The 25,120-nt window shown below is 40.8% G+C and overlaps 1 protein-coding gene across 4 annotated transcripts in view; it reads right to left on the bottom strand.

Moving 5' to 3' along the window:
* Positions 1-20,342: 20,342 nt before the first annotated feature.
* Positions 20,343-25,120, bottom strand: part of LOC126260220 (BTB/POZ domain-containing protein 10) — a 143,309-nt gene continuing 138,531 nt past the window's right edge. For all 4 annotated transcript variants that reach the window (XM_049957520.1, XM_049957523.1, XM_049957522.1 and 1 more), the window contains 2 exons: positions 24,469-24,716; positions 20,343-22,050 (listed from right to left, as the gene is read on the bottom strand). In XM_049957520.1, coding sequence (XP_049813477.1) covers positions 21,823-22,050; positions 24,469-24,716 — 476 coding nt within the window. In that variant the 3' untranslated portion in view covers positions 20,343-21,822. The remainder of the gene's footprint in view (positions 22,051-24,468; positions 24,717-25,120) is intronic.

Below are 25,120 nucleotides of genomic sequence, written 5' to 3'. Positions count from 1 at the left end.
TGTCAGCTATGTGTCTTCTGTATGCACAGTATATGGCACTGGTGCTGACTGCACAATTCTCATAGCAGTGCTGCTTTGGCTGGTGTTATGGCCCCTATGCCAATAGATATAATCATTAACTGTGGCCCTGGAAAGGGCTCAGGTATATATGTTTCTGGTGTGAAAGGATCAGCCAGCAGATTATTTTGAATCATATTCTGACTGCCCAGGGTAGGCTCGATTGCTTTTATCATTCTGATCGTCGCTCTTCTTCCTTTCGTGTACCTCATTCTTCCACCGAGACTTAGTCCGGCACGTGCCTTACTTGAGATTAATTTTATGCAGTTCTTTCACTTCAGATCACCCTGAAGCATGTTCCTAGACATTTTATGGAAGTAACTGCTTTCAGTAATTGTTCTGAAGTGGTGTAACTATACAATAATGGCTCTTTTCTGTTTATGAATACTGTAGTCTTGCTACCCAGTCTTTAATAAAAGTAATAAGAAAGAGTGAGAAACCTACCATGAAGCACTCAATCAGCAGCTGCAGGCTGGTAGCCACAAGTGTGATGGCTTGTGGGTCAAAATAACATACACGTAAGGGATGCAAGATGAAGCTAGCTGCACTCAGTGGAAAACTACATCATATAGTGGTAACGGCCATAGTAGGAGAGTTGATGTTATCATAACGGTGCAAGTCTCACGTTATGGGTGACATGACTAGAGGTCAGCTTAGTGAAACAAATTTGCCTCAGAGCGATATAAATGTGGCTGAATTTTGAGGCAGAAGCATTTGTTTGTCACTGGAGTCTAGCAGCATTACCATCAACATGATGCCAGCAGCCATCTCAAGCAGTGAGAACTGGGCACTGCCAGCAGCAGCCATGGGTTCAAGACCAGGCTACACCTGCTACTGCTAGCACGAAGTTCTTCATGGGACTTAGTGCCAGCCTGCCACGGGCCTTCCATATGCATCGGAGGATGCCTACTTATTGTCCACGGTACAATCTGCCACCCACACATCAGCACTGGCCAGGAACAATAAGAGTGAGGCATGTTAGCTACACAGAGCCACAACATGTCATGGATTGGAATTGAATAAAGGCATTATTTGCTGTCAAAAGTGTTTCCACTGGGCCTACAAACCTGTCACCACCGCCCACTCACCCCCAAGTACAATTCCATTCTTCAGAGTGATGTCAGGGGTGCCTAAGTTGCCACAATCAGCAGCAGAGGGTGTGTCACCCCCACCCCCTCCAACCCTCACCCATCCGCCACTGAGTAACATCCAAGCCACAGCCCGCAGTATCATCGTTTCGACTGAGTCAGACCATTTCTGTTCTTTTGTGATGTCATTCAAATTTTAGGTGGTGTGATTTATATACATATTTATATAGAGGAACCAGTGCACTTGTCACATTTAGGGGTAACACTAGAGATGAATGGGTAGTGCATGCACATTGTATTCAGTGAATTTGCCTGGACATCCTGTCCCTTGTATCAAACCCGTAGCAGTGAATTGCGTTACATGTCATCATTTTGGGCGCACAGCTAGATAATGTGGAGACTCCATGTGGCTCATGATAAGTCAGAAATAGTAGATTTATAATACAAGTAGCTGTTGAGTGTTCCATCTATGGTAGTGGTGGATTATTGTTTTTGTATTAATTTTGATTTATTGTTTCTGAGTCTTAAAACAGGGCAGATAGTGGTTGCAGATAATGAACTGGCAGAGAAAGATGAGGGAACAGAACTGTTGAAGTCACAGGCTTTTGAGGTGGACCCAGGCGTTGCTATTCTTTCTTCTTTTTTTTTTTTTTTTTTTTTTCTTCCGAAGGCATAATGAGGCAGTAGAGGATTTCATGGATACAATTAGGAAAGTTTATGTTCACACATATGAACTGTTTGTAATGTATCTTATTATTTTTCTTTTCTTCCTCGTTCTTTTCTTTTTATATATAAAAATAACAATAATGTTGTACCACAGATAACATTGGCATAGAAACAAAACAAGTAGAGATATGGTCTTCAATTTTTTTTAATTTCTTTATATTCATCTGTTCGTCTCTGTATCTGATAGCTGAGTTAATATTGTTAAAAACTCTGTCTCTATAAGTGGTAGCGGGCGAACGTATGAAGAGTTCCGCCGCATTAATATTGTACAAAAATGTGAATTGTAATCGGACATTAAAGAAGTGTTATAAGCGTTATTAGAGACGAAGTTTATTTTAAAAAATCATCTGTTCATCATTTCACCGGCGCCGAGAATCGTACATCAAGAGGACCAAAGCAGGCAAGACGCATTTGCGTGCGCAGAGGAGGGGCAATCTGGAATCGTTATTGTCATACCAAGCTCTAAGCACTAATGAGTGAAGTGTGAACTAATCACTCAATTTCAATGAACTGGTACTTCAAACTCTTCACAGTTAGCACACTCCACACTTTTTTCTAGTTCACTCACCCACTCACACTACATCGGCGCTACGTCACTCATTCTCCCTTCACGTCAGTCCTCCCTCTACTGCCTCTTGACGAATCGCGCGGTGTTTGTGGGGAACGATTGGTTTAGGATTGGTTGGGGAGGTGAGGGGCGAGGGGAAGCAGGGTCAGTTGCTTCCCGCAGTGCTGACATCATTACCCGTGACTATTTGTGTTAGAAATTGCGATGGGGCCCCACTAATGCATCATGCAGGACAGTGAGCCCAGAGACTGGGGAGAAACTAGGCATGCCAGATAACCGTCGAATCCGACTCCAAACTTCCGAGGAGGGAGTGAAGGTGTTAAATGAGCTAGTAAAGAAGTCCCAGCTTGCCTTCTTGCTATCGCGGATGGCGCGACGGCATAGCACTCGGAACTGCTTATAGCGGATACAGTTGGCCAATGTAGGACAGTGTCTGAAAACGTGAAGAGCACGCCGCCGCTCACGTATTGCGTCACGGGATGCCTCGTTCCACCAAGGAACTGGCGGGCGCCGGGGCAATTCGGAGGTGCGAGGTATTGAACGTTCCGCAGCTGAAAGAATAACATCTGTAATATGAGTGACCTCATCGTCGACGTTAGGAAAGTGACGGTCATCGAATGTCACTACAGACGAAAAAAGTGTCCAATCGGCTTGGGCAAACTTCCAGTGTCGCGGGCGCATATATGGCAGGTGTGGCTGCAATCGAAGGACACATGGAAAGTGGTCATTCGAGTGTGTATCAGCAAGGGCGAACCAATCGAAGCGCCGATCTAGCGGAACAGTACCGACCAAAAGATCCAAATAAGAGAAATTTATCGTGGAGGCAGACAAAAATGTAGCTTAGATTAGATTAGATTTACTTTCATTCCAATTGATCCGTAGTGAGGAGGTCCTCCAGGATGTGGAACATGTCAGAAAAACAACAATACATGACAAATATTTACAACTAAAACAAATAAGCTAATGTACCATTCCACAGGTCCCAAGTGGAATGATCGTCATTTTTTAATGAACACTAAGAGTCATGTTACAAATACTAATGCACTGAATTTAAAATAAAAAAGTTTTTTATTTATTTATAAGGTAATACAACTACTGTAATACTTATTTACAATGAACACATTACTGCACTGAAATGTGAAATGGTGCAGAAGTTAGATTATACTAACACACACACACACACACACACACACACACACACACACAAATTTTCAATGAACACATTACTGCACTGAAATTGTGCAGAAGTTATGTTGTACTTATATACAAATCAGTTGGTTTTACTAAGAAATTCATCAATGGAGTAGAAGGAGTTGGCCACCAATAAATCCTTTAGGCTTCTCTTAAACTGAATTTCATTGGTTGTTAAGCTTTTTATAGCTGCTGGCAAGTTATTGAAAATGTGTGTTCCTGAATAATACACACCTTTTTGTACAAGACTAAGTGACTTTAAATCCTTGTGAAGATTATTCTTATTTCTAGTATTGATTCCATGAATTGAGCTGTTGGTTTGAAAAAGTGATATATTTTTAATGACAAATTTCATTAAGGGATAAATATATTGGGTAGCAGTAGTTAGTATCCCTAGTTCCCTAAACAGGCTTCTGCAGGATGTTCTTGAGTTCACACCACATATAACTCTCACTGCACGTTTTTGTGCCCGGAAAACTTTAGCTAGGCTTGATGAATTACCTCAAAAAATAATCCCATATGACATTATGGAATGAAAGTAAGCATAGTATGCCAGCTTTTTCATTTTTATATCCCCTATGTCTGACAAAATTCGCATTGCAAACAGAGATTTGTTAAGACGCTTCAGCAGTTCTGTGGTGTGCTCCTCCCAGTTGAATTTATTATCAAGCTGTAATCCCAAGAATTTAACACTGTCCACTTCTTCTATCTTCTTGTCATCGTATGTTAGACATATACTCTTGGGACACCCCTTACAAGTTCTGAACTGCATGTAGTGTGTTTTTTCAAAGTTTAGTGACAAATAATTGGCTAGGAACCAGTGATTAATGCCCACAAATATTTTATTGGCTGATCTTTCTAAGACTACATTTGACTTGCTATTTATTGCAATGTTTGTATCATCGGCAAACAAAACAAACTTGGCATCTGGTAATGCTACTGATGAAAGGTCATTGATATACACAAGAAAAAGTAAGGGCCCCAAAATGGAACCTTGTGGGACCCCACATGTAATTAGTTCCCAGTTGGATGAGGCCTGATGGCTTGATACATGTCTCTTTCCTAATAACACCCTTTGTTTCCTGCCAGAGATATAAGATTTGAACCATTTTGCAGCATTTCCTGTTATACTATAATACTCTAGTTTACTTAAAAGGATATTGTGATTTACACAGTCAAATGCCTTTGACAGATCACAAAATATACCAGTTGCCTGCAATTTTTTGTCTAATGAATTAAGCACTTTTTCACTGTAAGTGTAGATAGCCTTCTCAATATCAGAACCTTTTAGAAATCCAAACTGTGACTTTGACAGTATGTTATTTGAGATAAGATGGTTATAAAGACGACTGTACATTACTTTTTCGAAAATTTTTGAGAATGCTGGCAACAGTGAAATTGGACGGAAATTTGATGCTATTTCTTTATCTCCCTTCTTAAACAGTGGCTTAACTTCAGCATATTTCAGCCATTCAGGAAATATTCCACTAATAAACGACTGGTTACACAGATAGCTTAATATGTTACTTAGCTCAGAATCACATTCTTTAATTAACTTTGTTGATATTTCATCATACCCACTAGATGTTTTTGATTTTAAAGATTTTATGATGGACATTATTTCTGTTGGGGTAGTGAGGGTCAAATTCATATTAAGGAAGTTACTTGAAATGTCTGGTCTAAGGTAATCCATAGCAGCATCTACCGAACCTGACAATCCCATCTTTTCAGTAACAGTTATAAAATGTTTGTTAAAAAGTTCTGCAACACTATACACATCTGTCACCAATGTATCATTTACTCTTAATGCTATTTGTTCCTCTTCATGTCTGGTTCTACCGGTCTCCTCCTTCACTACATCCCATATTGTCTTTATTTTGTTATCTGATATGACTATCTTTTCCTTGTAATATATTTGCTTTGACATCCGTATTACAGTCTTTAATATTTTGCAGTATTTCTTATAATGTGCTATAGCATCAACATTGGAAATGTTTCGGAGTGACAGATACAGTTTTCTTTTTGTTTTACAAGATACCCCTATTCCTCGAGTAATCCATGGCTTCTTTGTAGACTTTGCTCTAACCTTGGTAAGTTTTGGGGGAAAGCAGTGTTCGAATAAGGTAAGCACTTTATTAGCAAAAATGTTATATTTTTCATTCATGCCATGAACGCTGTAAACATCAGTCCAGTGAATGTCTCTGAGGAGTGTCCTAAAATAATCAATTTTTGGCTTACTGATTACCCTTTTGAGCTCAGATTTTATATCCTGTTCAGTATTAACATTTAACAGAAGGAACTGCATGTCATGGTCTGAGAGGCCATTGACTATTGGTTTTGTAATATAATTTTGTTCATTGGACTTTTCTATAAAGATATTATCAATGGCTGTTTGTGAGCAAGTGGCTATCCTAGTGGGGAACTTTACTGTGGGAATTAAGTTGAATGATAGTGTTACTAACTCAAACAAGTTCTTATTGGGAGAGTCTTTAAGGAAATCTATATTGACATCACCAGCAACCACTATTTCTTTGTTTTTGGTTGTTAAATGGGCCAGTACAGCTTCAAGGTGGTTGACAAACAGATTAAAGTTACCTGCAGATGCTCGATATACACTTAATATTATGAAGGATTTTTTGTGAAATTCTAATTCTGTTGCACATGCTTCCATATGCTGTTCTAGGCAAAATTTATGAATGTCTATGTTCTTAAATTTATGACAGTTCCTGATGAATGTGGCAACTCCTCCTTTCTCCATTTCTGATCTACAAAAGTGAGATGCTAACCTAAACCCTGTAACACTTAAAAGTTCTATACCAGTGGTCACATGATGTTCAGAGAGGCAGATTATGTCAGCTGGGTTTGAAGACTCTAATTCATCTATGCAGATAGTTAATTCATTAATTTTATTTCTCAGTCCTCAAATATTTTGATGCAATAAAGATAGCTGACATTTCTCATTGACTGAGTTAAAATTGGGTGGAGTTAAAATATCTGCTGACAGTTGAAAATTCTTAACCAATGGCTGTTTATGCTGATGTGTTGAGGCAAACAAGATCTGCTTGGTGGAAGACGTCTATCAATAGTGAGCCACGCAGACAAAGATGTGGAGATCCCCAAAGCGAGTGGTGGGCGTTGAAGTCCCCAACCAGCAAATAGAAGGGTGGAAGCTGACCAGGAAGATGAAGGAGATCAGCTCGTGCCATTGGTGTGGACGATGGAATGTATACAGTACAAAGAGAGAAGGTGTATCCAGAAAGGGAAAGACGGACAGCGACAGCTTGGAAGGAATTATTTAAGGGGATTGGGTGATAATGGAGAGTATCATGGAGAAGAATCATGAGTCCTCCATGTGCTGGAGAGCCTTCAACAGAGGGGAGATCAAATCGGACTGACTGAAAATGCGGGGAAAACAAAGCAGTCATGACGACGCAGCTTTGTTTCCTGAAGACAGAAGATGACCGGGGAGTAGGATCGTAAGAGGATCGACAATTCATCCCAATTGGCCCGAATGCCACGTATATTCCAATGGATAATGGACGTAGGGTGGACAGAAAATGAAAGAATGTGACCAAGGTTGCCCTCAACTCAACGACAGCTCAGAGCTTGCGACTGACAGCGTGGAACGGCAGTCAGCCGAAGGCAGAAGATCCTGATCCATAGGTTGGTCAGGAGCAGCTCCTGCCACCAGCAATCGGCCGGTTGATCGGCCGCCAGCAGAGCGCCTCGGCGACACAGAAGACGGCCGAGGGCGGCTACAGCCAGGTGGTGCTGTAGATGAGACACGCCGTGGCGGAGAAGGAGAGGAACTGGGTTTCTTATTAGCCTTCTTGGAAACAGAATGTTTAGATGAAGGAGGAACTGATGGTTGTGAATTTAGGGTACGTAAAAAATATTCACGTGTAGGCTCTTTTTTGGAAGTCCGGGTGTCTGACTTTTGGGGTCGAGATTTAGCAGAACCCGTTGAAGGGTGAGCCTTAGAGTGAGCAGGCGAAAGTGGGGAGGTTGAACGGGCGATCTTTGCGCTGGCTGATCTGACGACTGTGGCAGTAAAGGTGAGATCACAAGTCTGCGTGGCCGCCTCCTTTGTTGGCCGAGGAGAGGCAAGGACAGTGCTGTATTTACCTGTCTGAGGCACAGTGGGCTTTCGACTGGTGAATAATTTTCGAGCAGCACAGGTCGACACTTTTTCCTTCACTCCGATTTCCTGAATGAGCTTTTCATCCTTAAAAATGGGGCAATCTCTAGAGGAAGCAGCGTGGTCACCCATACAGTTGATGCAACGAGGGGATGGAGGTGGACAAGCACCCTCATGGGCATCCTTGCCACATGTAACACATTTGGATGGATTGGAACAGGACTGGCTGGTATGATTGAACCGCTGACACCGATAGCTCCGCGTAGGGTTTGGGATGTAAGAGCGAACGGAAATTCTCTCATAGCCCGCTTTGATGTTCGATGGGAGTTGAACTCTGTCAAATGTCAAGAAGACAGTACGCCCTGGTCAGACAGGTAGTGTTGAATTTCCTTGTCGGACAATCTGTCGAGGGAGCGTGTATTAACGACCCCACGTGAGGAATTTAAAGTGCGGTGCGCTTCCACGCGGACAGGGAAGGTGTGTAGCAGTGAAGTACACAGCAATTTTTGTGCCTGGAGGGCACTGACTGTTTCTAACAACAAGGTGCCATTTCGTAATCTCGAACAAGACTTTACAGGACTTGCAATTGCGTTGACACCTTTCTGAATAATGAAAGGGTTGACTGTGGAGAAGTCGTGACCTTCGTCAAACCGAGAAACAACAAGGAACTGTGGCAACGATGGAAGAACTGTCTGTGGCTGAGACTCATTGAACTTACGCTTGTGAGCAGACATAGTAGAAGATGAGGAAACCATTGCGGAAGTATCCCCCATGATTATCGGCGTCTCCGATGTCACGCTCCTCCCTTGTAGGGGCCCTCTCTGAGGGCACTCCCGCCTTAGGTGATTGTTCACACCTCAGGTCACACCTCCCGAGAAACGGACGGAGGGACTAATTGGCACCTTTGGAAGGTATCAGCTCGGGTAATCACCCCTCCCTGGGCCTGGCCGTTACCAGGAGATACGTACGTGTCCTACCTGTCTACCCGTGGTGGGGAATTACGCGTTACCCCGTCACCGGCTACGTATAGAAATGCGTGGGTCGGCCTTCAGACACGCACAGGGAGGAAAAAAGAAAAAGGGGAAAAAAGAAAAAGGGGAAAAAAGAAAAAGGGGAAAAAAGAAAAAGGGGAAATGAAAGAAGAGAGGTCTCAAACGCCGCAGCGCAGAAAGGGTAAAGAGAAGAGGTAAGGAAAAGAGAAGAACAAAGGAAGGATGAAGACTTTCAAGCACGGAAAGCGAAGAATGTGTTACATTTTCGAGCGTCCGTCTCCAGACGTAGGCACAAAACATACTCCCAGAGGGGGAGAAAGGGGAGGAAAGAGGCGGAGGTGACGGGGGGGTGGGGAGGGGGTGGGGGGGCGAAGATGGGGGATGGGGAAGGATGCGAAAAAGCAAGGTATGCAGCCCGGAAAGGAAGGAGGGCCACATTAACTCGGGGTCCCGTGCTTGCTACGCACGTATCCACAAAAGCGTTGTGGACCCCCTGGGGGGAACCATGGCCTTGGCACAAGTCTACTCCAAATTAGAAACAGAGGATTAACCTACAATTTGTACTATTGCATTCATCAGTTACATTTTGTCTGACTGCAAATGGTCTTATTCCACTACCAAGCTGCAAGCACCTGTGGTATTGTGGGCATTTTAGAAGCCTCATAACAACTGCACCACAAACCACACAAAGGTGTAGTGTGACCACCAAAAGCTTACCTTCTTGTTACACTGCAAATAACTACATACCAAGTGGCCCCTTGGCCTACTCTTGTAGGGCAGCCTTTGGATTTTTGCACACAAAACACAATAACAATATAATAGCAGATACGGTTTCCCATGCACCAGAATGGCTCAAAAAATTACCGTACTGTAGTGAGAAACCATGTGATTTTAAAGTTATGCTAATCGCAGATGCACCTCAAAGACAATACTACTTGTACATGTTGCATAACATGGCTTGATTAGATTAGATTTACTTTCATTCCAATTGATCCGTAGTGAGGAGGTCCTCCAGGATGCGGAACATGTCAGAAAAACAACAATACATGACAAATATTTAAAACTAAAACAAATAAGCTAATGTACCATTCCACAGGTCCCAAGTGGAATGATCGTCATTTTTTAATGAACACTAAGAGTCATTTTACAAATACTAATGCACTGAATTTAAAATAAAAAAGTTTTTTATTTATTTATAAGGTAATACAACTACTGTAATACTTATTTACAATGAACACATTACTGCACTGAAATGTGAAATGGTGCAGAAGTTAGATTATACTAACACACACACACACACAAATTTTCAATGAACACATTACTGCACTGAAATTGTGCAGAAGTTATGTTGTACTTATATACAAATCAGTTGGTTTTACTAAGAAATTCATCAATGGAGTAGAAGGAGTTGGCCACCAATAAATCCTTTAGGCTTCTCTTAAACTGAATTTCATTGGTTGTTAAGCTTTTTATGGCTGCTGGCAAGTTATTGAAAATGTGTGTTCCTGAATAATGCACACCTTTTTGTACAAGACTAAGTGACTTTAAATCCTTGTGAAGATTATTCTTATTTCTAGTATTGATTCCATGAATTGAGCTGTTGGTTTGAAAAAGTGATATATTTTTAATGACAAATTTCATTAAGGAATAAATATATTGGGAAGCAGTAGTTAGTATCCCTAGTTCCCTAAACAGGCTTCTGCAGGATGTTCTTGAGTTCACACCACATATAACTCTCACTGCACGTTTTTGTGCCCGGAAAACTTTAGCTTGGCTTGATGAATTACCCCAAAAAATAATCCCATATGACATTATGGAATGAAAGTAAGCATAGTATGCCAGCTTTTTCATTTTTATATCCCCTATGTCTGACAAAATTCGCTTGTTTACAGAACTCTGATCCCGTTTGCCAAGATATAAGTACTTCAGCAGAATCCAACGTAACAGCTTTGCACTCACTATAGGTCCATAATGACACACTTTTACTGCCTAAATCTTCAACTACATGCACTATGTTGGGACCATTTCGATGTAGTAAAATGCACACTTAAGATTGATTCCTACTGTTACTTTGAGAATAGGTGATGCAAGGTGCAGTGATTTATGAAAACTTCTCTTATATATGTTAGGAAGCTAAGCTGTCACCCAAATGCTGGAAAGGAGAATTACATTCGGTTCTCCCTGACAAGCCTTTACAGACAATGGCTAAAGATGTAAGTGAACCTCTTCCTTGGTGTCGTGCACGAGTAAGATACATAGTTTCTCTGTATGACATATTACAAAGTATGTGAAGCCATTAAGTGTTGCAGTAATTAGAAGGTTTGTAAGGAATTATATTCTGAAATTTGGAATGCCCATTTAACTTTTTTCAGGCAATGAAAATAACTTTAATAGTGTGTGTTGGAAAGGTTTCCTGCAGGAACAGGGAATCAGATATTAACAAAATGGTATGATCTGGAAGTGAACCCTGTGAAAAGCCTTTGAGAAATTTAACAGATTTATTAGAACATACTGTTGCAACAAAGGAAATAACTATGTGAACCATTTAAAGCAATCGTGAACAGCTTACCACCACCTTCTACAAAGTTCCTGAAAAAAAAATTTTTTTTGTTACTTTATTTAACACAGTTATGGCAGATTAGTTATAAATGTAGGGATGTTGCTACTCTGATGAGATGTGCTAAGGAAAACATGACGTGGACTGTGAAGGTAAATTCTCATAGTGATTACCTTGTAATTAGAGTAGTCTTATATTTATTTTATGACCTACAAAGATGAACCAACCATTGACTGATATTATGCTACATAAAAGCATGCATTCTTGTGTAGCTTAAGGAAGAGTATTTTGAGGGTCTGATGTTAATTTTAGTTGTTAAATATTCTCCTTGAACTGTAGTTACTGGTAGAGTTGTTAACATATGCACTTATATATGTAGGTTGGAACTTAAAGAGTAGCAACTATTTATTCACAACTGATACAAAAGAGTTACATGTTTGCACCTGTTTCTGTCCTTCAAAGTCAACAAATGCATTTGTATAGCCTCTTTGCAGTTTGTCTTTCATATTTATTTAAATTCTCAGTTCACACTGCTGTGGTGGCAATTTTGCTCAGCTGAACCACAAGAATACAATCTAGCCATATCTGCAGCTGTTACTCTGTAGCCTCATCCCACTTCAACAAGTGTTAGTGCAGAATGTCCATGCATGTTTCACTTGACACTGCCAGGAGTTATACTCACAGGGGGGGGGGGGGGGAGGGGGGGGAGGGGAGCAGTGTGCAAGTGACAATGATGGTAGGGTTTGAGTCTGTGGCAAAGCCCATGAAGCCATGGACTCAAGTTGTCAATAACCCACTGTGCAAGTTGTTGGTGGCTCCACAGTGATGTGAGCCACATTTATATGGAACTGAACTGATCACTGATTGGAAAGGGTAATGTTTGGCTACTTGGAGACCATTTGCAGCCAAACAACAATGGAATTTTCGTGGGTGACAATGCACCATGTCATCAGAATGAAGTTTTCGCAACTGGTTTGAGGAACATTATGGACAGTTCGTGTGAATGATTTGGTCAACCACATTGCCCAACATGAATCCTGTATAACATTTAGGTGACATAACCAAGAGGTCATTTCATGCACAAACTCCTGCACCGGCAACTTTTTCACAATTATGGACAGCTATAGAGGCAGAACGGCTCAACATTTCTGCAGGGGACGTCCAACGACTTGTTGAGTCCATGCCACATTGAGCTGCAGCACAGCACCAGGTAAAAGGAGGCGTGAGAGGGTTTTAGGAGGTATCTTGTGACTTTTGTCACCTCAATGCACAGGATTAGTCAGATCGATGTATGCTTACAAAATGCAAATGTAGTGTTAGCTTGTTTACAATATTATATTGAACAGAACAGTTTTCTATTATTTTGGTAGGGAGAGTTGAGAACTGATTAGAGCTTTCAGATTCCAGTGCAGGAGCAGTTGCAATGATGAAGTCCATATCAAAAATGACTACACGGTTTGTCTGAACAGTATTTCACACACCAGCAGTTCAGATATTAATAAAAATAGCATGCACAATCTAGACATACACACTATTTCTAACACAAGAAAACACTTGAGAAGAAAGCACAAATGCCTTCACTAGTTTAGTTCAATTGTCGTAAGAACACTTTGGATTATAGTTATATCTAAAAACAAAGATGATGTGACTTACCGAACGAAAGCGCTGGCAGGTCGATACACACACAAACAAACACAAACATACACACAAAATTCAAGCTTTCGCAACAAACTGTTGCCTCATCAGGAAAGAGGGAAGGAGAGGGAAAGACGAAAGGATGTGGGTTTTAAGGGAGAGGGTAAGGAGTCATTCCAATCCCGGGAGTGGAAAGACTTACCTTAGGGGGAAAAAAGGACAGGTATACACTCGCACACACACACATATCCATCCACACATATACAGATATGTGTGGATGGATATGTGTGTGTGTGTGTGCGCGAGTGTATACCTGTCCTTTTTTCCCCCTAAGGTAAGTCTTTCTGCTCCCGGGATTGGAATGACTCCTTACCCTCTCCCTTAAAACCCACATCCTTTCGTCTTTCCCTCTCCTTCCCTCTTTCCTGATGAGGCAACAGTTTGTTGCGAAAGCTTGAATTTTGTGTGTATGTTTGTGTTTGTTTGTGTGTCTATCGACCTGCCAGCGCTTTCGTTCGGTAAGTCACATCATCTTTGTTTTTAGATATATTTTTCCCACATGGAATGTTTCCCTCTATTGTATTAATTGCATTATAGTTAGATAGTTATACATGCAGTCAGATTTTTGGGTGTGATTCGGGACCTCTGGTCTCAAATATGATTGCAATTGGAGGCTGAGTTAATCTGACCTGTATTTGCAGACTGATGATACACACATATACAGCACTGAGTGATCAGAATACTTGCGAATCTGAAGTCAGTATAATTGATGGTACGACGGAAACAATGCATAGAGGTCTTTTGTGTGTGTGTGTGTGTGTGTGTGTGTGTGTGTCCCCTCAAATACAAACCTTGTCTGTCTCTAGTGAAACATGTACAGACACATTGCACTAACTCTTGGAAAAGTTTTATGAGACTACAAAAGTAACATATGTGGAACTGACGATCAGATATTGCTAGACTATTCTTGTGGTTCAGCTGAGTGAAATGGCCACTACAGTAGTGTGAATCTGGAAATTTAAATAAATATAAAAGAAAAATTGCAAAGAGATATATGAATGCGCTTCTAGACGACCAAAACATATTATGGAACTGCACTGACATGTGGTTAGAGTGATGATATCAGAACTATGCCAGCTGGTGGACTTCATGAAAATTTAAAAGTATAAGGGCCATCAGCAAAAACAGCAGATACTTAAGATTGCTTCCCTCTGAGTCTGAATGACTTCAAGTTGTATAGTAGCAATACTATCACTTAAATGATTAATGGAAAATCTCATATAAAGATGTGAAACAAATACTAACAAAGAGATAGAGGGGCTGGCCAGTACTTACCTCAGCTCAGTACAGCCGATAGATACACACAAAACAGAACCGAAAATTTACGTTCCTAGCTTTCGGAACAAATGTTCCTTCATCAGGGAGGAGAGAGGGGAAAGAAAGGGAAGAAGGGAAAGTGGATTCAGTTACTCATAACCCAGGTCATGAAGCGACAGGGAAAGGAAAACAGGGAGGGTAGCAAGGATGGAGGCATGGTTGTCAGAGGGAAGCCAAAGATATTCTACTGTAAGTACTGTGCCAGCTTCAAACCAAAGAGGATGCATACAGAAGCAAAGAGATATATAGTATAAAGATAAACACAACTATGTAGGATGAAAAGATGCATGAATGGCTAAAGAGGAAAGGGAAAGAGGGGAAGACTGAAGAGTGAATGGGAGTGAGGTTGTTTAACGTAGGTTCAGTCCAGGGGGATGGCGGGATGAAAGGATGTGTTGGAGTGCAAGTTCCCATCTCCGCAGTTCAGAGGGACTGGTGTTTGGTGGGAGAAGCCAAATGGCACATACGGTGTAGCAGGTTCCTAGGTCCCTAGAATTATGCTGGAGGGCATGCTCTGCTACTGGGTATTGGACATCTCCTAGGCGGACAGTTCGTCTGTGTCCGTTCATGCGCTCAGCCAATTTAGTTGTTGTCATACCGATGTAAAAGGCTGTGCAGTGCAGGCATGTCAGTTGATAAATGACATGTGTAGTTTCACACGTGGCCCTGCCTTGAATTGTGTATGTTTTACCAGTAGCGGGGCTGGAGTAGGTGCTTGTGGGGGGATGCATGGGGCAGGTTTTGCAGCAGGGTCGGTTACAGGGGTAGGAACCGCTGGGTAGAGAAGGTAGTCTGGGAATATTGTAGGGTTTAACAAGGACGTTACGGAGGTTAGGGGGGCGACGAAAGGAAACTCTGGGTGATGTGGGGAGAATTTTGTCAAGGGATGATCTCATTTCAGGGGCTGACTTGAGAAAGTCATATCCCTGGCGGAGTAATTTGTTGATGTATTCGAGGCCAGGATAATATTGGGTGACAAGGGGGATGCTTCTGTGTGGTCTGGGGGTAGGAACATTGTTGTTGGACGGGGAGGAATGTATTGCTCGGGAGATCTGTTTGTGGACAAGGTCTGCAGGATAGTTGCGGGAGAGGAAAGCACTGGTCAGGTTATTGGTGTAATTGTTGAGGGATTCATCACTGGAGCAGATACGTTTGCCACGAATACCTAGGCTGTAGGGAAGGGAACGTTTGATGTGGAATGGATGGCAGCTATCAAAGTGAAGGTACTGTTGTTTGTTTGTGGGTTTGATATGGACAGAGGTGTGGATGTGAGCTTCAACAAGATGAAGGTCAACATCCAGGAAGGTGGCTTGGGTTTTGGAGAAGGACCAGGTGAAATTCAGATTCGAAAAGGAGTTGAGGTTATGGAGGAAATTAAGGAGTGTTTCTTCACCATGAGTCCAGACCACAAAGATGTCATCTATAAACCTATACCAGGCCAGGGGAAGCAGCTGTTGGGTCTTCAGGAAAGCCTCCTCCATGCGGCCCATGAAGAGGTTGGCATAGGATGGAGCCATCCTGGTTCCCATGGCCGTTCCCCTGATTTGTTTGTAGGTCTGGCCTTCAAAAGTGAAGTAATTGTGGGTGAGGATGAAGTTGGTAAGTGTGATAAGGAACGAGGTTTTTGAAAGATCTTCGGGTGGGCGTTGGGAGAGGTAGTGCTCAAGGGCAGAGAGACCATGGGTATGTGGGATGTTTGTGTAAAGGGATGTAGCATCTATGGTGACAAGAAAGGTTTCAGGTGGGAGAGGAGTGGGAATGGATTTGAGGCGTTCTAGGAAGTGGTTTGTGTTTTTGATGTAGGATGGGAGTGTGCGGGTGATAGGTTGGAGGTGTTGGTCTACCAGAGCTGAGATACGTTCTGTTGGGGCTTTGAAGCCTGCTACAATGGGACGGCCAGGATGGTTCTCTTTGTGGATTTTGGATAATAGGAGATGTCCAATACCCAGTAGTGGAGCATGCCCTCCAGCATAATTCTAGGGACCTAGGAACTTGCTACACCGTATGTGCCATTTGGCTTCTCCCACCCAACACCAGTCCCTCCGAACTGCGGAGATGGGAACTTGCACTCCAACACATCCTTTCATCCCGCCATCCCCCTGGACTGAACCTACGTTAAACAACCTCACTCCCATTTACTCTTCAGTCTTCTCCTCTTTCCCTTTCCTCTTTAGCCATTCACGCATCTTTTCATCCTACATAGTTGTGTTTATCTTTATACTGTATACCTCTTTCCTTCTGTATGCATCCTCTTTGGTTTGAAGCTGGCACAGTACTTACAGTAGAATATCTTTGGCTTCCCTCTGACAACCATGCCTCCATCCTTGCTACCCTCCCTGTTTTCCTTTCCCTGTTGCTTGATGACCTGGGTTATGAGTAACTGAATCCACTTTCCCTTCTTCCCTTTCTTTCCCCTCTCTCCTCCCTGATGAAGGAACATTTGTTCCGAAAGCTAGGAACGTAAATTTTTGGTTCTGTTTTGTGTGTATCTATCGGCTGTACTGAGCTGAGGTAAGTACTGGCCAGCCCCTCTATCTCTTTGTTAGTATTTGTTTCAATACTATCATTTATTTTATTTAAATTCTTCAATGGCCTGAGAACAAGTAAAACACTGATAATATGACTTGAATTTCAGGAAAATAATTATGCAACGAGTTTTCTGATGTTTTTGTATTACTGTTACAAGCAATGCTGCCATCTGAAGTCTTGGAAGACATTTTTAAGATACTGACCGGTCGAACTGGCGCAGTGTTTAGCATGATGGAATCATATTTGGGAGGACGATGGTTCAAATACCTTTCCAGACTCCAGATTTAGATTTCCTGTGAATTCCCTAAATCACTCCAGGCAAATGCCAGAATGGTTCCTTTGAAAATAGGCATGACTTATATCCTTCCCCTCCTTTCGGTAATCCAAGCTTGTGCTCTGTTTTTAAAGACTGTGTTATCGACAGGACATCAGACTTTTAAGATTCCTTCCTTCAAGATATTCTGGCCAGTCATATCCACCGAGAGTCCTTTCCTAACCTAGACACTCAACCAAGTGAGACCACACTACTCACGGCTGACTTGGCTCAAGAGGGAAATATTTTTTTCATGCTAATGGCAAACAAGTGTTAAAATATGAATATTCTGTCCTCCTATAACATTTACGTCAATAAATCCTGTCCTAGATTCATACTTATGACTTCCCTTGTATGTAGTAATTATATCCAGTATTTCACATAAAAATGAAAATCAATCAATATTGAATGTTTGACTCTGTCCAACTATGAAAGCTGATAGGCCCATCTATAAACCGAAAACATTTTGTAATAGGCATACTAGCCACTTACGAGGTCTGTTCAAAAAAAATTCCATAACTTTGTCCACAAAATTTTTCTACGCTTACCTTTTACTCATCGTACATGGTCTCCTTTGAAATACTCTCCTCCACAATTGATACAACGTGCTCAGTACCATTCCTGCTTCCGGAAGCAGTCTAGGTATGCCTCTTGCTCTTGTGCAAGAAGTGGCATCTGCAAATTTTCTTTTATCTTGTCTATCGTTGCAATCTTCGCCCTTTCAATGGGGATTTTAACTTTAGAAATACAAAAAAAAGTTCACAGGAGCCAGGTCTACAGAGTACGAAGGATGAGGCAGCACAGTGATTTCGTTGCTTGTGCGATAGTTATACACCAACAGGAATGCATTTGCGGGTGCATTATCGTGATGCAAGAGTCATGAATTGTCTCAGCACATTTCACGCCGTTTCCTTCTTACATTTTCTCGCAAGCGTTGCAACACATCCCAACAGTACTGTCAATCAACAGTTTCTCTCTGTGGCATGAATTCATGACGAACTAATCCTTCACAAGTCAAAGAAAACTATCAGCATCACTGACACCTGACGTGACCTGATGAGCTTATTTTTGTTTGGAAAACGTTTCCCAGCCTATTGTGAAGACTGTGCCTTGTTCTCAACATCATAACTGTAAACCTACATCTCATCACCAGTTATGATCTCTTAAGGAACATCTCGTTCCCATTTGTGTGATCCAAAAGCCCTTCACAGATTCTGAGGCGAAGTCATTAGTCAAGACCACTTGACTAAAGAGCTGTGGGACGAACCTGGCAGCAACACCATGCATTCCAAGATGCTGTGTCAGGCTTTCATGACATGGTCCAACTGAAATGTTACATTCTTCTGCAATCTGTCCGACAGCCAAGTCTTTGATTGGCATGAACAATTTCGCTGACGTTCTTGACATGAGTGTTGTCGGTAAATGTCGAAGGGCATCCGGAACGAGGGTCGTCTTTAACTTCTATCCAGCCATTTTTAAACAATGTGAACCATTCATAACACTAAGTAAAGGTTTTCTTGAGTTTCATGCAAAATGTAATGCGGATGTATGGTTCCTCTAACACTACCATCTCGAAATTCACAAACTTTGCAACAAAATGTTCTATTCAACCCAGCATAGAATGATAACTACCAGACATGAAACTCCTGGCACTTACGCATTAAATATAGGCATGTGCAGGGATGCCAACCGCATTTCGCTCTGACACACCATGGGCGTGAAATTACCAATGTTCAGAATTTTTTGAACAGGCCCTGTATAGCATGACATTGAAGGCCCTTGTAATTTTCCCCTGATTTTCCATATAGAATGACTAAACAATGCGGTAAAAAGATAACCCAGGTAATCTTATTCCAATCTCATGCCACTCTTAAGTTTATAGAAAGCAAGAAATAAAGTCTTCCACACCTACCAAATTAAGAAAAAATGTTTCTAAGCCATGTAATATGCATTGCTGAGCGACACAGCACTGTCATTTCTTTCCGAATGACTTAATTGTATTCTTTCTGTTTATTCAGCTTAACTATGAAATGTTTTGTATTACGCCAACTGACTTGTGTTCTGGCACGCCAATAATGACCATCACCTTTTTCTGTAAATCCAGAGATATCCCTTACATTATTCCTTCCTATGCACCCAAAGCCTGGTATCAAGGGACTGTATCACCAACCTTAATAAGATATAAATACATTTAAAAAAGAAAACATGAATTATTTTAAAAACAATGAATTTTAAAACTGTGACAAGTAAAAAGGAAAAATAGAATGATGACAGACATGTTACTAGTAAATATGTCTTTTACCATAGAGAGCTTTGTAGCACCAATCAAAAATTATTTTAAATACAATGTTTTATGAAACAGCATAAATTTCTTTAGTCCAGAAACATATGTATGTTAAGCCAGAGGTGCAGCACAGCAAGGTTAATTTAAAACTCTTGTCATATTTTATTTTCTGACTGTGTGAAGGAAGATAACAATTTTCACTTGTCCTTCAGATAATGTACAATGTTCACTTCTTTTCTGAACTAATGAGCCACCATTATTGTGATCTGAGATTAAGGAAAATAAAAAAAAGGAGAGATTAAATATTGGTGTATTTTGGTGAGTACTACAAAAAATACAGACCCTTTTATTTCATTTTCTGTGATGTTACTTCTAACTGGAAGATATGTTTCAGATGCGTTAGAAAGAATCTTAACCTTTCTAGACAGTTCATCACTGCCAGAATTTCAATAACTTTTATCCCTGTGAGCACAGCAATGTAATTGCTTATTTTGCTTTCGCCAAAGATAGAATTTCATGTCTGAATTAATTACATATTCAGGTAACAGGATTCACAGAAAAAGCTAGCAGTATGAAAGGAGGTGCGGCGATTTGAAAAATTGAGGAAGTTCAAGTACAATCACCGAGGTTATTAAATGCCCTAACAAAGTAGCACATCCAGGGTTCATTTGAAAAGTAGCAGATATGTTGAGATTGGTTTATCTGCTCCCAAGAGGACTCCTGTGAAGGTGACTGTGCAGAATACAAACTAGGGAAGACATAATAGTTGTTATTAATATATTTCAAGAGCTTTTTGATACCACTTCAAAGAGCCAAGTAAGTTGCAAGCTGTTAATGCCTCACAAGTTTATAATGTGTACTTCTAAATGACAACTGAAAAGAGCTGCTAGCAGAATTAAGTGAACATTTATTAAACCACAAAATGCTAAAAACATTTACAGCTTTCATGTACAAACATTAACAAATCTGTGATAAAAATGTTTGATATTCTATTCTTACACTTACTAGTAACACTGAACATCAACTGTAGGTCAGTTCTTTTTGATGGCTTCAGTGTCATCTCTGAATATCACCCGAAACTGTAGACAGTGAAGCACAATGTACCCTTATACAAATCATCACAATTAGCTGGAATTTTTTTTTAATAATTTTAACAGCATTTTCACATGACATTTTAGTGGTAGGTAAGCAAACATTCTTTCCCTGTATCTAACAGTGCTCGTGTTTCAACGGTCTCTGGAATTTGATGGCTTTGTCTCAAATACTGCTTCAACCTGATAAATAGTATCGTTTGAAGATGGAAATTTTAGCAATTTGTACGTTCTCCTTTTGTAATGAAGCTGACCTTAAACCTCTCCGTAAATGAAATTATACTCAAGATTTTATGGTTGGAAACCGAGTTCAAACTTCCATGGCCTACAAAAATTCCAGCACACAGCAGTACAGGCAAATGTCATGGGCCTTCATTCCCCTCCATTACATCCTGGACTGCATAATGATTTATCTGAGATCCAACTTACACAAATCAAGAAATCTAGCCACAGTATTTTGAGCTGTATATATACAACATGTAAAAAATTAATTATAATTTACTACATAGATGGAGATTTGGATACACTAACCTACAAAAACAAAGTGTGAAATTAATTACAATCGCTTATTATTAAATCAGTCATCAAATCCTCAAAAGTGTTTTACATAAAGAATGGAAATTTGTTTGTGAAGCTAAATGTGGATAAAACATCCTTATTTATCTCACAAAAATGAGAAACCAAAAATAATCATTAATCATATTCACACACACACACACACACACACACACACACACACACACACACACACACACACAGAGAGAGAGAGAGAGAGAGAGAGAGAGAGTGGGGGTGGGGAGATCTGTTGAAAGCAGTTCATTGTTACATGGAAGGACAGTACAATCACTAGTTTGAAAAGACATTAAATTTAAATATTGTAATGAAAAGATTTATACACAGTAAAGTTTTCCAGCAAACAGCAGTACAGACAAATGTTGCTTAAAAACATTTGTTAAAGAATAAATATTCATAACTCACAGGTTTTAAATAATTTTATATTACATGCTGCCAATGAAAAAGTAACAATCGTGAATGTGCCAATGTATTTATGGGTTTTCTGACATACAAATTACAGCCCTTATATTAGATTTGCGTGTTTTACCAATTAGTAATTCATGCATTTACACTATGAAGCAACCACAATCATTTAGTATTTTAGCACCATTAGTGACCATGGATTATGCCACAAATGCACAGCACCATTTTGATTATCCACTTGCACACAATTCACTTCCTGTTAATTTAAACATCACAAGATATTTCAAAAGAAAAATGGCTACGAGTTGTCATCAAGACTCAATGGTAATACAAGGTCATCTGCTGCTGGGTACGGCTCGTTTGCAGGCAATGATGGGAGCAAAGGTCCTCCTACTGCGCCTTCCTCTTGTTCCACAGCACCCACAGGAGCAGCAACCAATGGCAGAGGGTTGCCACCAGCATCTAATTCTAGTGCTGGATCTGCAGTTGCCTCCGCAAGATTTGTAACAGACTTAGATTTCACACACTGAAAGAAGAAGCAAAACTGAGTGGCTTGCTTTGAATTATTAGTTCCTAATGTGAAATTTGCAGTTATATGGAAAGAAATCTTAGTGTAAAGGAACTAGACATAAAACTGGTGCTTACCGGTGAAACACATTTCAAAAACTACCTATCTTCCAACCAACATTTTACCTAGTACCCCCCCCCCCCCCCCCACTTCCCAGAGCTTTCTGTATGAGGACCACAATGATTGTAGAAAAAATGCCCTCAGTTACCTGTCTGATGATAAACTCCCGATGAACAGCAGCCACTATTCATTTTTTTAAGGCTTTAGGTTTGTTCTCAGATAAACTTTTTTATATCCTGTCTTCTCCATACATTATATGGCCAAATAACACCATCATTCTTTTGTTTAGTAATGTCAGTAACTTCAGTATATTGATGCTAAGTTTTAATATGGCTGAACCATCAGAAAAAGAAGAAACAATCTTTTAATGAAGTGTTTCAAATGTATTAGCTTTCTTCAGCTCTTGCAGAAATGCAATTTGTGTATCTACAGCACAAAGCAGATAGAGACTGTATTATATAGTGCATGTACACATCTGAAGTTCGACAGATTTCCTAACTAATAATTTAAGCCATAGATTTATCTCACATCTATGAAACCATTTGGTAACAAGCTGAGATGGTTTTTATGGAATGAGATATATATTTACTTGGCATGCATGTTTTGGTTATTTTGTATTTTTCCATTTTCTGCCTCACATTGTGAGCCTAGTGATAGATTTTCGCCCTATGTGTTCATACCGAAGTGGAGGCGTCTGTCGCTCCCAGTCCCTTTCCAAACTCCGTATAAACAAAAAGCCTCTACATCTACATCGACATGACTACTCTGCAATTCACATTTAAGTGCTTGGCAGAGGGTTCATCGAACCACAATCATACTATCTCTCTACCATTCCACTCCCGAACAGCGCGCGGGAAAAACGAACGCCTAAACCTTTCTGTTCGAGCTCTGATTTCTCTTATTTTATTTTGATGATCAATCCTACCTATGTAGGTTGGGCTCAACAAAATATTTTCGCATTCGGAAGAGAAAGTTGGTGACTGAAATTTTGTAAATAGATCTCGCCGCAACGAAAAACGTCTTTGCTTTAATGACTTCCATCCTAACTCGCGTATCATACCTGCCACACTCTCTCCCCTATTGCGTGATAATACAAAACGAGCTGCCCTTTTTTGCACCCTTTCGATGTCCTCTGTCAATCCCACCTGGTAAGGATCCCACATCGTGCAGTAATATTCTAACAGAGGACGAACAAGTGTAGTGTAAGCTGTCTCTTTAGTGGACTTGTTGCATCTTCTAAGTGTCCTGCCAATGAAACGCAACCTTTGGCTCGCCTTCCCCACAATATTATCTATGTGGTCTTTCCAACTGAAGTTGTTCATAATTTTAACACCCAGGTACTTAGTTGAATTGACAACTTTGAGAATTGTACTATTTATCGAGTAATCGAATTCCCACGGATTTCTTTTGGAACTCATGTGGATCACCTCACACTTTTCGCTATTTAGCGTCAACTGCCACCTGCCACACCATACAGCAATCTTTTCTAAATCGCTTTGCAACTGATACTGGTCTTCGGATGACCTTACTAGATGGTAAATTACAGCATCATCTGCGAACAACCTAAGAGAACTGCTCAGATTGTCACCCAGGTCATTTATATAGATCAGGAACAGCAGAGGTCCCAGGACACTTCCTTGGGGAACACCTGATATCACTTCAGTTTTACTCAATGATTTGCCGTCTATTACTACGGACTGCGACCTTCCTGACAGGAAATCACGAATCCAGTCGCACAACTGAGACGATACCCCATAGGCCCACAGCTTGATTAGAAGTCGCTTGTAAGGAACAGTGTCAAAAGCTTTCCGGAAATCTAGAAATACGGAATCAACTTGAGATCCCCTGTCGATAGCGGCCATTACTTTGTGCGAATAAAGAGCTAGCTGCGTTGCACAAGAACGATGTTTTCTGAAACCATGCATGATGATGTTTGAATACAATATATGCTCCAAAACCCTACTGCAAACCGACGTCAATGATATAGGTCTGTAGTTCGATGGATTACTCCTACTACCCTTCTTAAACACTGGTGCGACCTGCGCAATTTTCCAGTCTGTAGGCACAGATCTATGGGTGAGTGAGCGGTTGTATATGATTGCTAAGTAGGGAGCTATTGTATCAGCATAATCTGAAAGGAACCTAATTGGTATACAATCTGGACCTGAAGACTTGCCCATATCAAGCGATTTGAGTTGCTTCGCAACCCCTAAGGTATCTATCCCACATTTCATAATAAATTTGCTACTGTCATAGCGAATATGATTTAATATAAAAAAAATCTTTATAATGACAAATTATTAAAAATACACAAACCTGAAAATCGACATGTCTGCTTTTTGCTTCTTCCTTCTCCCACGACATGTGAATGAAAGGACGCTGAACGTAATTGTAGATCACTTCTGCTCGTCCTCCCGCTCTTTTCTTCACTTTCTCTTTGTATGTCGGATAGCCTTCAATTCCAAGTCTAATTTTCTTAAGCCCTCTCTCTTTCATAACTTGCTTAGCCACATCTCTATTTTCGATGTATTTGAAAAAGCGGTGCATTGCTGTACTGTTAACAGCTGAAACAAATAGAGACTGATAATTGGAGAGACATACAAAAGAGAAGAATAAATACATAAAAATGAAAGAAGAAAATTCTAATGAATACCAATGAAAGAAGGATAAGGTGTGGAAGGGAGCAGTTGGGAAAACATACGAGGGCGGTTCAGAAAGTAACCTCCGATTGGTCACAGTGCGGGTTGTGGGGGGAGTAGCGACGCCATCTGTGCGTTCACGCACTCAACAGGTCAGTCGGCATCAAGCCGTGGTCGAGTGAACGTCGTACCTGCGCTAGTTTAGTTTTTGTGGCAGTTTGAAATGTGTGCTGCAATAGAAAACCCCGCCAAATGTGAAGTGCGTGCTGTCATAAGGTTTTTTACAGCCAAAGGATATTCTGCAGCAGCTATTCATCGTGAGCTTTGTG

This window comes from Schistocerca nitens, chromosome 5, assembly GCF_023898315.1.
Source record: "Schistocerca nitens isolate TAMUIC-IGC-003100 chromosome 5, iqSchNite1.1, whole genome shotgun sequence".
Lineage (NCBI taxonomy): Eukaryota > Metazoa > Arthropoda > Insecta > Orthoptera > Acrididae > Schistocerca > Schistocerca nitens.
Note: the sequence above shows the minus strand (reverse complement) of the source record. Positions and strands in the feature narration are given on the sequence as shown.